This window comes from Miniopterus schreibersii, assembly GCF_964146895.1.
Source record: "Miniopterus schreibersii genome assembly, chromosome: 4".
Lineage (NCBI taxonomy): Eukaryota > Metazoa > Chordata > Mammalia > Chiroptera > Miniopteridae > Miniopterus > Miniopterus schreibersii.
This window is the reverse complement of record NC_138105.1, coordinates 28,969,161-28,983,164: the sequence shown is the minus strand read 5'-3', so window position 1 is coordinate 28,983,164 and position 14,004 is coordinate 28,969,161. Positions and strand designations below refer to the sequence as shown.

Genomic DNA, 14,004 nt, shown 5'->3' with positions numbered 1-14,004 from the left:
ACTGAGCCATGATGTGGTCAAAAACTTGAGGAACATCAATCAGGCTAGTTTCAATACTGTATTCGAGCTAACCTCAGAGTAACAGCAACACCCTTAACTCTTCTGCAGGCCCGACCTGGTCAGTGAGAGGCTCAGGCACAGGGTGCGTGCAACACATACTGTCATGCACAAGTCTGGCCCCAGAGCCTCCTGGGTTCCCATCTGAAAGCACAGTCACTACAGGCCTGTATTCTTCCTGCTAAACCTGGATAATTCTGCAAAGGCAAAAGCTGCCTGACCAGGATTAGCATTTGCACAGCAGTACTTACCAATTAGAGCTCAGGAATCATTAAAATGCTGAATATGCCAGTTGAATATGCATTTATGGAACTCAGTATACTCTTGGTTAATTGCAAAATTTTCCTCTTAATTTACATATACTTCATGTGTAAATAGCTTGTTTAAGCAAGTAATTAAGGACCTACTGGTATAATACTATATAAAAGATCCCTGTCTGAATATCAGCCATTCTCAGTGAGGCTTCTATTATTGTTGTTATTGTTGTTAAGCCTAACAAAAAATAATAATCTGCCTGATTACTGAGTCCCCGATCTGAAATTTTGGTCATGAGCAGTCCCGTACTACTTCTCTCTGGAATATGGAGCAATTCCTTTCACCTTATTCATCAAGTAAAAAGCAGAATGAATTGTTAAGCCCTGAGAAAGAATCCGGTGGGACCAGAAAACATGTAGTAAAAAAATCTTATTTACAACATTGGAGAGAGTTAGTCTAGCCATACAATGAAGTTTAAAAGCAATATTCTAACAACTGTTCATATTTTTAAAGGCCAAAACCCCATATCTGATTGACTTATATTCACATCCCCCATACTAGGAACAGAGCAACAGGGGATGCCAGGATGTCCATGGCACTGGGAATCTACTCCTCTTCCCAAAACTGGATCGAGAGCACCTGGTGGTTTTTGAGCATGATGGACCATTTGATGACTTCCTGGTCATTAAAATTTTTTATATTAAAAAATTAAAACCAAATTTGTATTTTATGCACCTATGCATATCATCAAATACCCCAGACTTACTGCTAACATTTCTGCTTCTAAAAGGGTCCGGTACTGCATACTGGTAGTAGCATCAACATGTAAGAGTTGTCCTTTAATTGCAGGGGTGTAACCTAATAAGTGAAAACATAAAAATTAAGAATCTACTGGAAACAACTCTCACTACCACCCAAAGAAGAAATCCCTGAAACGAGGTGATCAGTCACTTTTTAATATACCCCAATGATGGGGAGGGAGCTTCCTACCAAATAGGTGACCTTTCTCAACTGAACACCTCTGAAGGAAGTTCTATCTTTGTATAATGGCTATCATGACTCTACTTTCCAGTGCAAAACTACAGGTCTGTTCTCTAAATGACAGATCCCATGTCTTTTCTTCCACTGACTCCTCATGCAATGACAAATTCTACACAATAGCTCTTCCTTACACAGTGACAATTATACCAAACCACACAGCCCATTCTGAACAAAAGCAGCAGCTCAGAGTATTTCCATTCTTTTCTAGATGGGCTGCCTTCCAGGAGCACAAACTCTGTGGTCATTATCATATGGCTACTCCAACATGCATCCTGCTCTAGGTTTTCTTTTTCCAAACACCTGAACCTCTGAAAAAAAGTTTTACGTGTATTACATCTATTTTGCTCTTGTCTCAGACCTAAGCCTCTTTCCCCTCAGACAGTCATCTTAAAAGCCACGTCACCTTGACCAAGGATCTGAGAGGGCTTTCCTTAGACCCTTCCCTCACTCCGAGTTCCACAATCAGTGTGCTGGGGCATTTCCCATGAATTCCTAATAGGTGTGCTCCCGATCCCCAGCCCTCAGGTGGCCCCTTCCTCAGTGCACCAATAACTGTGTACAAATTGTTTGTACAAATCTTACTTCCCATGTGCATCATCAGTTTAAAAATGGTAGCAGCGCTCCCTCAAATGAACCATTCTCACTTTTGTGCAAACCCCAACTGCCTTTTCCCCAGTACAGACTGATAATTAAGGCTGTCCTAAAAGATGCTTCTTTCCAACTGATTATGCTGAATCTACCCATACTGGAGAACCTGCCTCAAGACACAGTAGGATTACTCTTTTAGAACGAGCTAAAATAAAGTTTTGTTCTTCACTAAAACAGCCCTGAAGTTACAGGGAAAAGACGCACTCTGGCGTCTCAGTCACTTTTTCAGCTGATTATCTCAGCAGGCAGCCGTGACTGCTCCCACTTTATGGACCCAGTGAATTCAGTCACCCCTCAACCTACTTTCTTCTAACACCAGCAACAAAGTGAGTGGCAGGAACAAGCACAGAGAACCAAAATGGTATAAAAATTACTCTCTACTTAGCAATCATAATATTGCTGGTCAGTGATTTAAAAATATGGGTAAGTTGCTATTCTCTGCATGCTCAAGAAAGTGAATAAATAGAGCAGAATTTCATTTTAACTGCTCTCAATTACAAGTGTAATAAGAAGATGAGAAGAAGAAAAAATGAAGAAAGCTATATAATATTTTGGTGAATGTAACACAAAGTATTTCATCATGTTTTTGACTAACTTTTAACAGAGCCCAAATTTCAAATGCATAATAAATTATATTATTTCAGCTCAGATGAAACTATAGCTATTAGGACATTATTTAATATTTGAAATATGAAACGTTTTCCTTTCTTAAAGTTTTGCTGTTCAAAGTACCCAGTTTACTCCCTGACAAAAAAATCTACTAATGTAACTGGCCATGTACCACGAACCAGGTACTGAATTTGGCATCAGGAAGACACAGTGAAAAGAAAGGCACAGCACCTGCTCTCATGGAGAAACAGGAAAAACATAGGCTAAGCAAAGTATGCTCACTTACAAAAGAGAACTATAGGGTATAACGAAAGCATTTAATTATAAGACTTAACTTGATTTAAAGAATTTTTTTCTCTCTCGCTGCACAAATGATTTAATTATATAATATTATTGATAACTACAGGTACATCAAAATATAATAAAAAGCTGAAAAAGAAAACCCCATTAATTAATGCTAATTTAAATGGGTTAACAAACTACTGTTTATATAGTATTTCCCTACTAATCATTTGGAACAAAGAAGCACTCGCTGCAGCTTACCATTTTCCTCGACTGTCATGGGAATATTGATTTCCAAATAGGAGCCAGCTCCAACATTGACATGTACAGCGTTTGTTTCCTACCCCCCCAAAAAAAGTAAGTCACGTAAAACAGTCATTATAATTACATTCCCATCTTTACCTCTTAGTTATTATCACAGACAAAATATAATCAGCAATGATATTAAATGGGTATTCAAAGTTCCTAAGAACTTGCCCTGGACAGTGTTTCTCAGGGATTAGAGCATCGGCCCACGCAATGAAGGACCTTGGGTTTGATTCCGGTCAAGGGCATGTACCTGGGTTTAGGTTCAATTCCCAGCCCTGGTCAGGGCGCATGCAGGAGGCAACCAATAGATGTGTCTCTCAAATGGATGTTTCTCTCTCTCTCCCCTTCCCTCCTCCCCTCCTTTCCACTCTAAAAATCAATGGAAAAAATATCTTCAGGTGAGGGTTAACAACAACAACAAAAAATACACCAAAACAATTTGGGCAAATATAAAGGAAAAAATGAACCAGACTATAGTATAAAGGCTTGTTATTATTAATCAATTTCTGTCTACTATTTGGCACTTAATGAAAGTAACATTATTGGGGATGGGGTGGCAGGAAATTCATAGAAGTGAATCTCAGTATAGGACTAGTCACCAGAAAAATGCTCTGGAAAATAATGTTCAAATTTTAAGCACTATTTTCTCCATATTATTTTAATAATTACCCTATTTTTGGTAAACAGCAAGTCGATTGTAGCATCTGCAATAATATTCATTCGTAGTTCAAAGGCAAGGATCTGTCTTGGTCTCCCTGGCTGTGCAATATCAGAAACTTTCAGAACTTGATAATCAGGTGGGAAGAAAAACTTCCATAAACAATCTCTATGTAAGAAGGTAGAAAGAACAATGACATGTTATTCCAACAAAATGATCTCTGACTAGGGACCAAAATCAATATTTATATGTATTATCACTGCTATCTTATCTAACAAATAGACAAAACAGAAAAAAATTAAGTCACAAACACCTATTATAATTTCCTCTCAGTAAAACAAAAGACTGTTTCTACCATGAGAAGTGAAAGACTTTCTACAAGTATATCAATTGTCCAAATGGCAAAGTTGCTAAACTAACTTAAGGCGATGTGTATTTACATAAAAATTTGGATGTGTTTTCATTACTGGTAAATGTCCTCTCCTTTGTTTAAAATTTTTCCTCCCGTGGCTAACTCCTATCTATGTTCCAAAATTCAACTCACATGTCTCCCCCATTCTTTTCTTCTTTAATCTTTAATGTGATTTATGTACCTTTTATGGGCTGAATTGTGTTCCTCTAAATATTCTTATTTTGAAGTCCTAACTTCAGAATTTGATCATATTTGAAGGCAATTACCTTTACAAAGGTAATTAAGCTAAATTCAGGTGTTTTTGGTGTAATCTAACATGACTGGTGTTCTTCTAAGAAGAGGAAATTTCGACACAGAGACCTACAAGACTCACAAAAGGGAAGACCACGCGAAGATGCAGGAAAAAGACAGCTGTCTACAAGCCAAGGAGAAAGGCCTCAGACACATTCTTCACTCAAGGCCCTCAGAAGGAAGCAGCCCTGCCAACACTTTGATCTCAGAATTTTAACCTCCAGAACTGTGAGAAATTTGTTGTTTAAGCCACAGTCTGTAGTACTTTGTTAAGGAAGCCTTAGCAAACCAAGTCAGTACCTTTATAAGTTTTTCAAGAGTTTTTACTTACCCCTATTATAGCAGTAATAAACCTCTTTGTTTCTTTTTCCTCCACTAAAACTAATTATCCTTTATCTCTAAATCTGCATCACCCCAACTATAGCTGGCATAATTGTTGATTAAATACATAAGGAAAAACAAAGGAACCAATAAATGTGCTGCTCATTTACCATTTTTCTAATGAATTAACTCCTCCTTTGCAGTGAACTTGCTTAAACTAATTTCTCTATAAACAAGTTATCATTTGGATTAAAATGTCCAGGGTATCTTACCCTGCCATAATAAAAGAGCTTAGAAAACTATTAAGCTAGTTTTAATAAAAATTATAGTATTAGATCAATACATTTGAAAGACTTATTAGAAATATAATTTATTCAAGTACCTTTGCCTATCAGCCCATGGCCCATAGTTGAAATCTGTTCCTTTACCACAAACTATATCCAGTCCCCAACATGGAGGCAAATCTTGTAATTTGCAATCCTCACTGCTCATTTCTCCTTCAATGTTATCCTCTGTTTCTTCTGGAACAAGTCCTGCATTGCAGAATATACAACACAAAGGCCATTACTTAATTATTAAAATGTTCCTTTAGATCAGAAGTTCTAAAATTTTTTTGATTTCAGGAACACTTTACACTCTTAAAAATTATTGAGAACCCTAAAGTGGGTATTTTTGTATTATCTCTATCATAATTTACTTTATTCAAAATTTAAATTGAGTAATTTTTTAAATTTTATTTTTTAAATAATAAACCCATTATATGTTGATGTAATAAATGTTTAATAAAGTTTAATGAAAATGATATGAAAAATAACTATTTTAATAAAAGATAAAATTTTAATTTAATTTTTAATGAAAAATAAGCATATTTTCTAAAATAAATTAATTTTTTGAGATGTGTTGGCATTGTTTTTATTTTGGCAAATCTCTTTAATGTCCAACTTAACAGAAAACAGGTGAATTTTCACAGCTGCTTCTGTATTAAATCTGTTGTTCAAGGATTTGAAGAAAACCTAACCTCATACAAACAGGTGGATAGAAAAGGGAGGAGTATTTTAATCGCTTTTTTTGATAATTCTGGATATTCTTCTTTGACACTACACCAAAATTCAACGAGTAGTAGTTTCTTAAAGGTTAGTTACAACGTGGAATCTGAAACCATGTCACTGAACTTCTAGTACCCTGCTACATTAAAATTTTCTATCTCTCTTGTACTTTGAATAAATCTTGTACCCACTGTCTGACTCTGTAACATCATGCATTGGTCATTTGGAAAATATAGGTTCACTAAGATAAGACATGCATACTTTTTCAAGTATTAATAAATTTCATTATTAAACATTTTAAAAATCACATTTGTTAATATCACTGGTGGTCTTATCAGAAAAATCACCAAACTCACAGGTGCAGACCCAAAATTTTCAAAATCCTAATTTTCACATGAAAGCTCAAAACCACAGTCTGTCCCTAGCTACCCTTTCAAGTAAAATTGGTGTTCCACAAAAAAAGCCAATATCTGTTCATCTTGGAACTCAGTAACACACATGCTTCCTCCAAACCTGTATATACAACTGCTACTTTATCACACTGAATATTAGAAAGTTTACTAAGGGTCAGATTTGATCGAAATAACTTTTACTGCTTCATCAAAGGATGCTGACATGTGTTTTACTGTGAACATGTGGCAGTGACAGCAGGGACTCCTCCTCTAGTTAGCAGCCACTGCCTGGATTGCTGCTCAAGCACCAGCAATCTCACCCACCATTGTTTGACACCATCAGTGCAAACATCAACAAAGTGAAAAAGGCAAACAGCATCCTACTTTTATTTTTAAAATACTCTGACCTCATTAACCCCCTGAAAGGTATAAAGACATAAGAACTAATAAGAAAAAGGGGGCCAAATCCAATGTTTAGCAACTTTTATAAAATGGAAACCACCCATGAAGCATGGTGGCTGGATTTTAATCCTGAAACGGTAAACCTCAAGTCTAACACACTGTGAATTTTTCTTCTAACTAACATGAACTACCTTAACCAACACCATATTCTCAAAGGTTTTTACTCATGGTCATTTGCATTCACAATTTTTGAAGTATATTTGATAAAATAGAATTTGAAGGAAAGATTACAATATCGTTTTCTCTTGGTCTGAAATATTAAAGTCATATTCAACTTTGACAATGACACAGGTATTTTTTAGGTATTTTTAGGCAGGCACTCTTACATCCACATTTACCATTTATTGATGCTTATTAATATCCTAAGTAAAGAGACTTAAAATATTACTAATATCCCATTTCAAAGAAGAAACAGAATGGCACCTATGAACTATACTTTCAAAAAGTCCTACCTGGCTCATCCATGTAGTAGTAGATATCAACATCATTTGACTGCAGCACCACAAAGCCTTCTCCCATTAATCTCGGTGGTCTATAAGGAGGGGCAAGGCAAACTAAGTACATCTCCAGAATATAAAATATTCAGTGTTCTAATTAATGGTGGTGACAGGTGAAAACAAAAAAAGCATCAAGTGTAGCATCTTAAAAAGGGAAGACATCTTTCACAGACAATAAATTATTCCATAGTTGTATTCTATATTAGACTAAATAATAAAATGGTACTGAAATTTTTTTAATCAGTAAATTAATTCAATAGAAAAAAACAAAAAAATTGTCTCACATTTTTTGTTTAAAGTTGTGAATAAGAGAAATCCACTTAAGGCAAAGTTTAATTAAATAAAATGGAAAAACAATGTTCATCAGAATAGAATAATTATATTCTATATTTACAACAATAAATTTAAAATTAAACTTAAAATTCAATCATTTTCTATTAATAACACTACAAAACTGAATAAGAAATGTCATTTTATATATCTGTAAAATAAAAGTACTATAAGCTTTCAGAAACATTAAATAAGAAAAAATGTTATTTTTATTGTTAACAACTTTACGTTACCTATTTCCAAGAATATTTCTTTAATCAACTTGAACCAAATTTAAAGCAAACACCTTGAACTCAAATTCTGGATTGACTGTTTCTCTACAATCACTTTCCCACAAAACGTTAAATTTTCATTGCTTTAACTTTTTGCTTTGTCATATACCACAATATCTTCCATCCACATCAAAATTAACTTCTCAATCATTACTTAATCACACAAGTTTAGCATTCTTCTTAAAATGTATTAAATCTTAAGGTTAATGTTTAATCTCATCATTGAATCTTCACACTTTTGAAGAGTAAAAAATAAAATTTAAAATCTTTTTATACAAATTAATAGAACAGTTTTTCATCTTTCTCTTAAGCAATTTTCACAAAATCTAGATTTATTTATTCATGCAGTATTCAAATTTTAGCCATAAATGCAGCATTATGTGCTGAGCAAAGCCCCTGATCCTGAAGAGTGAGCCCAGGCAGATCATTGGGGTTCCAGAGGGAAACCTCTCTACCACTCCAGCCAGTCCTCAGAAAATCTAAAAGCAAGAAGTTGGAACTAAAGCCCTGGCCAGTGTGGTCCAGTTGGTTGAACATAGTCCCACGCACCAAGAGGTCATTGGTTTAATTTCCAGTCAGGGCACATTCCCAGGTTGTGGGCTCGATCCTGAGTAGGGGGCATGCAGGAGGCATCCAACTGATGCTTCTCTCTCATCGATGTTTCTTTCTCTCTCTCCCTCTCCCTTCCTCTCTCTCTAAAATTAATAAAGACTTTTTTTTTTTAAAAGTTGGCACTAAAAAGGAATAATCATGCTTCTCATGACCTCATAGACTTTATGTTGCCTAAACACAAAGATACATGCTGGGACATAGTGGAATCTCATCCTATGAATACTAAATTACACAAATTCAACAACAGTCTCCTCACAAAAAGAATAGACATTGTGAGCCCGCAACCCACCATGAAGGCATGCCCTGGAGTTCCCTCAGCATCCCAGTCCCTTGTATGGAAGCATCCCACCATCATGAGGGCAAGTCCAGAGTGGGTCACTAATACTCCTTGTCTCCTGAATGCAAGCAGCCACTTCACAGACAAAAGAAAAATCTGGAAAGCTAGTAGGAAAACTGCCCAGGACTTGAATGTCAAGCAAATTCCATCCTAACTGGGCTATCCTAACTTCAACAGCTGTCCAAGGGTAATTCTGATTCCATTTTCAACTTCTCATTAACTCAGAATGGCACTCCACTATAATGAATTTGTTGAATTTACTATTTATCCATCCCTTTTATAAATAAAAACCTACCTGTAATGTGCATTTTCTAACATGAAATACCAGGGCTTAACTGCCCAAAATGAGTTTCCCAAATACAGTAAGAAGAAGAAAAGGGTAAAAAAAATTATAGTCATAATCTTATAGAAAAATATTTAAAAGTAGAGTTTACCAATGGATAGCATATCTAATTATCTTATAAAGCAGGACTGCACTATTAATTGATTTAATAGAGAAATATACCTACTTATTGCCCAACTTGTAACAGAAATTAAAAGGATGCTAAAGATCTAATTGATATCTTTATTAGACATATGTAAGATGTTCTTACTCATCATTTTGAAGACCAACATATCTTGGACTAGGAACAAGCATGACTCGAACATTTTCAAGCTTTCCTTTCACAATATGCATGAATTGGTCAAGATGACTGGAAGGTGGTTTTGTAGTATAAGTTAAGAAAGCATCATCAAAGTTGATACACAGAGTCTGAGGTTGGTAATGATTTCCAAAGGCCAGGCGACCCTACAAAAAGATAAGCGATATTGTGCCATACTATTCAGGCTATACTTTTTTCCTTAGCTGACCTAATAACAAACATTTTCAAGCAACATGATTCTACTTTAGCACTGTCTATATTTAAATTACTCCACTGATCAATTTAGACCTGGGTTTAAGGAGATTTAAGTACTTGTGAATAAATAGCCTTTCAGGTCTAATAAATTTGTGCTAAAATTGTATTGGTGTTAAAATAATTCTTTCACACTTTATGAAAACTGGAACCCAAAAAACTACAAAATTACTTTCTTTTCTTAAGTGAAAATGTTTGCAAAAATAAAATGTTTCATTGTTAACCCACTAAACATTAATTGTAGCAGAATCACTTACTGTGCTCACATTGACCTTTATGACTGGAATAAGTGATCTCCATGAAGATGTGGGGTCCTGAGATTCTGTTTTTACTTTAACTCTGAAAAAAGAAAAATTGACATAGAAAGACTTAAAAACCTGAGGATACAGTTGACTTCCTCAAAATATACATTATTAATACCAGCTGTACCTTTCCAGATACATCTAATGATGGCTCTAGTAAATCAAACAGAGACCATCTAACAGAAAACTAATAGCCCTAAAATGTCTCATGGAATGCACTCAGTCACGTGTCAGTTTTTAGATTGGCAAACTGTAATAACAAAACTACCTTCTTAGAATGACAAGCTTTAATGTCAAAAGTGCTAATTATGAGATGCTGTCATTACATCTACCATCATGCCCACCACACTACAACATAACCTTTTACAAGACAGTCAAAACTATTATTAAAACAAATGACACGGCAAAAGCCACTTTGATGTTTTCTACTGTTTTGAGCATTTCTGCCAACTGAGCTGATCCTTTCCTTCCCTGTTCCCACCACCTTGTGCCACAATAAGTTCCTCTCAATAAAATGAAAATGACAAGCCAAGAATAAGAAAAAAAATTGGCCACACACAAAGTACACAAAATTTAAGAAATGAAAAGTTCACAGCAATTCACTAAAGATTTTGGATGACAACTTGAGGCATATCTCTTCAATAACCCATTATCTCCTAAAAGAAACTTCTGAGGCCAACTCCACGAAGGTGACCCTCAGTGCTTAAAACTAAATTCAAGCCCTGGCTGGTGCAGCTCAATGGTCAGAGCATCAGCCTGTGCACCGAAGGACTGCGGGTTTGATTCCCGGTCAAGGGCACATACCTGGGTTGCTGGTTTGTTCCTGGCCCTGGTCAGGCACTTTTGGGAGGCAAACAACAGATTTGTCTCTCACATCGATCTCTCTCTCTCCCCTCCTTTGCCCTCCCTCCCTCCCACTTTACCTAAAAGCAATGGAAAAATATCCTCAGGTGAGGACTAAAAAAACTAAATTCAAAACAGACCCCACCACAACCCTAACCTCCTCCTTCCCTGACCGCTGCTTACACTAGAAACGCTGATTCCCTGCTGATCACCCTTCCTCCTCCTTCTCCGCATATAATCTACCACTGTCACGGACTCATGCGCCTAAGTCTGTCCCCTTGTCCCCTTCCCCTAGCTACCAATGCAGCTGATGAATTGTTACAATATCCTTCCATCTGGTCTCCCTGCCTCCAGTCTTACCTCCCTCCAATCACATCACAGCATTACTGATGGGGGGGGGGGCCTCCTCCCCATCCTACTAATATTTTAGTCTAATTTAGCCCCATCTCAAATAATCTACTGCAGCCTCGGTAACTTCCCTATTGCATGTAATGTTTCTTCTCTATGGAAGACTCTTCATCACCACCTTTCCTTAACTGATTAACAACCCTTCAAGTCCCAGCCCTCCTGATCCTTCTATGTATGTCCACAGAAATCTACTTTTGTCCTTGAGGCAACACTTTTTGCACTAAAATTTCCTATTAATGGTTCTAACTCCCATACTTGGCTATAAATTCCATAAAGACAGAAGAGTTGTCATATTCCCAGCATCACCAGTACCTCAGCTCTGTGCCTGACACATAATATCCATTAAATATTTAATTGAGAATAAATGTCCTCATCATCTACTTTAAAAAAAAAACCTCAGGTATGCAAGGCTGTTCAACACTCAAAAATAAATTAACATTAACAGTTTAAAACCAAAAAATCAAATGATCATATCACTAGATACAGAAAAAGCATTTGACAAAATCCAACACCCATTCATGATTAAAATCTCTCAGTAAACTAGGAATAAGGGAAAGTTCCTCATCTTCATAAAGAGTATCTACAAAAAAACCTACAGTTAACATCATACTTAAAGGTAAGAATCTAGAAGTTCTCCCATTAAGATTAAGTACAAAGCAAGGATGTCCTATTTCACCATTCCTTTTCAACTTTGGAAGTTCTGGCTATTGCAGTAGACAAGAAATAAAAGGTACTCAGACTGGAAAGGGGGAAATAAGACTTATTTTGTTTACAAATGATAAAACTGTCTATGCAGAAAGTCTAAAAGAAATGATCAAAAAAACTTCATAGGACTAATAAGTGATTACAGCAAGGTTGCAGGATACAAGGGTAATAACTTATAAAAGTGAATCACTTTCCTATATACCAGAAATGAAAAAGTGAATGTTTACATGTTGGAGATTAATAAAATTCAAGTGTGACAATGAACCTTTCAATTTTGGACTGGGTTCTTGTTCTTCCATTTTCCCGTGTTTTATCATCTTCTTTCTTGGGTGGGATTATTGTTGGCTCCAAACCAAATAATTCTTGAAGACGTCCATAAAGATCCGAACGATTGTAGACATGAAATTCAAAGTCATTGACTGTGATATATAACCTGGTTTCTGCCTTTGGATCTAAAGACACAATTACATACACATAGACACAAAAGTTCTTGGTCAACTTTTTAAAAACTTTAAAGTTTTTTCAAATCTTTTTTTCACAGCTAAAGTAACTTAAATGATTTATTTTAAAACAGAATTCTATGATAAAGAGAATCATATTTAAAATACATATAAAACACTGACAAAAAAAAGGGAAAAAAGCTGATGTTACTATAGCTTTTTAATTTAGCATTCCAAAAACAGCCTAAATTTCTAGATTCTGGTTGTCTAATGCCAGAACTTAAGAATAGAAAAGTGCCATTTACAGAGTAAAAGTAAAACTTTACCTTAATATAGCCATAAATTTATACTAAAATATTAGTAAAATGTTCAAAGTATAATGCATTTAGACAACACATCAGTATTTAAACTTTTGCTTCATGGAAAGTAGGATTTTTTATAAAATACTAGTTTGTTTTTAAAAACTACCCAATACTAAAACAAAGATTTTATTTAGACTTCAAACAATTTCAAATAAAAAACATAATTACATTAAATGTAAGTAACAATAGTAATTCACAAATCCATCTATAAAGTGATAGATGGGCACTTGTTTTTGCTGAGGAAATAATCCAAGACAGAGCATCCCGTGTTAACCAAGAGGCTCAACAGAAAGGTACCACAGTCAGTGCCTTCTCTTGTTATAAATAGTACATGTGTTTTTTGAGACTTCTTTTTAAACCTTTGTCCATTTTTATCCCTACAGAACAAGTTCAATGTAAGGCAATTAAAATTAGACATGACCAGTTAGAACAGTTTAATTTTTAAAACTGGGTAAAGAGAATTGTTATTAACTTTCATTTTAGTACCTTAAGCTGTGGTTTAAATATGATGTATATATCTGTAATAAGGTACCAAATTTCACCAAAATTAATTTCTTCTCAAGTTATTAGCAAAAAAGCATATGAAATGTCAAAAACCCTAAATAAATATAAATTTAAATTTAAATTACTAAATGGAAAATACACTGCCACTCATATTTCAAAAGTAAACTAAGAAAAAATCAATCAACATCATTCAATTTTTCACAGTTATACTTTCAGTTCTATTCCAATCCTGGTTTTTTTCCCTAATTACCTCCTAAGATAACTGATTTGGGGGGGAGGGGCAACAATCCTTCAAAAAACTAATGTTTGGGAGCTCTAACCTTTCTGGTATTCTTAAAATACCTATGTTCCCTCCTATTTCTTCAGATTTCTCACATGACTAAAAGCTAAGACAATCTCCTAAATTATCATACCAAGAGTTTTGCCCCTTTTTCTTGCTGTAGATCAAATTCTTTAAAATAAAAAGAATAGGAAACACACCAGTTTTTTAATTCATGGGATGGATACATATGTATTCTAAGACTTGACGGTGATAAATATCATTATCCATTTTTAAATGAGAAAAATCAAACTCTAGCCCTCATTAGGTTTAAGCCTTTCCTCAGTAATCATTCACAACCTCTCTCCAAAATGCCAGAGTCAGATGTCCAGCAGTGTACTCAGACATCTCCAATGTAGCGTCTTAACAGGCATCTCACACGTGACACATCAACCAA

At 35.2% G+C, this 14,004-nt stretch overlaps 1 protein-coding gene across 2 annotated transcripts in view; it reads right to left on the bottom strand.

The window, feature by feature from the left end:
* BLTP1 (bridge-like lipid transfer protein family member 1) overlaps positions 1 to 14,004 on the bottom strand; it is a 134,961-nt gene that overhangs the window by 108,389 nt on the left and 12,568 nt on the right. For both annotated transcript variants that reach the window (XM_081134323.1, XM_081134324.1), the window contains exons 7-14: positions 12,248 to 12,434; positions 9,982 to 10,063; positions 9,425 to 9,618; positions 7,236 to 7,315; positions 5,266 to 5,416; positions 3,871 to 4,027; positions 3,154 to 3,232; positions 1,079 to 1,170 (exon numbers count right to left, since the gene is read on the bottom strand). In XM_081134323.1, coding sequence (XP_080990449.1) covers positions 1,079 to 1,170; positions 3,154 to 3,232; positions 3,871 to 4,027; positions 5,266 to 5,416; positions 7,236 to 7,315; positions 9,425 to 9,618; positions 9,982 to 10,063; positions 12,248 to 12,434 — 1,022 coding nt within the window. The remainder of the gene's footprint in view (positions 1 to 1,078; positions 1,171 to 3,153; positions 3,233 to 3,870; positions 4,028 to 5,265; positions 5,417 to 7,235; positions 7,316 to 9,424; positions 9,619 to 9,981; positions 10,064 to 12,247; positions 12,435 to 14,004) is intronic.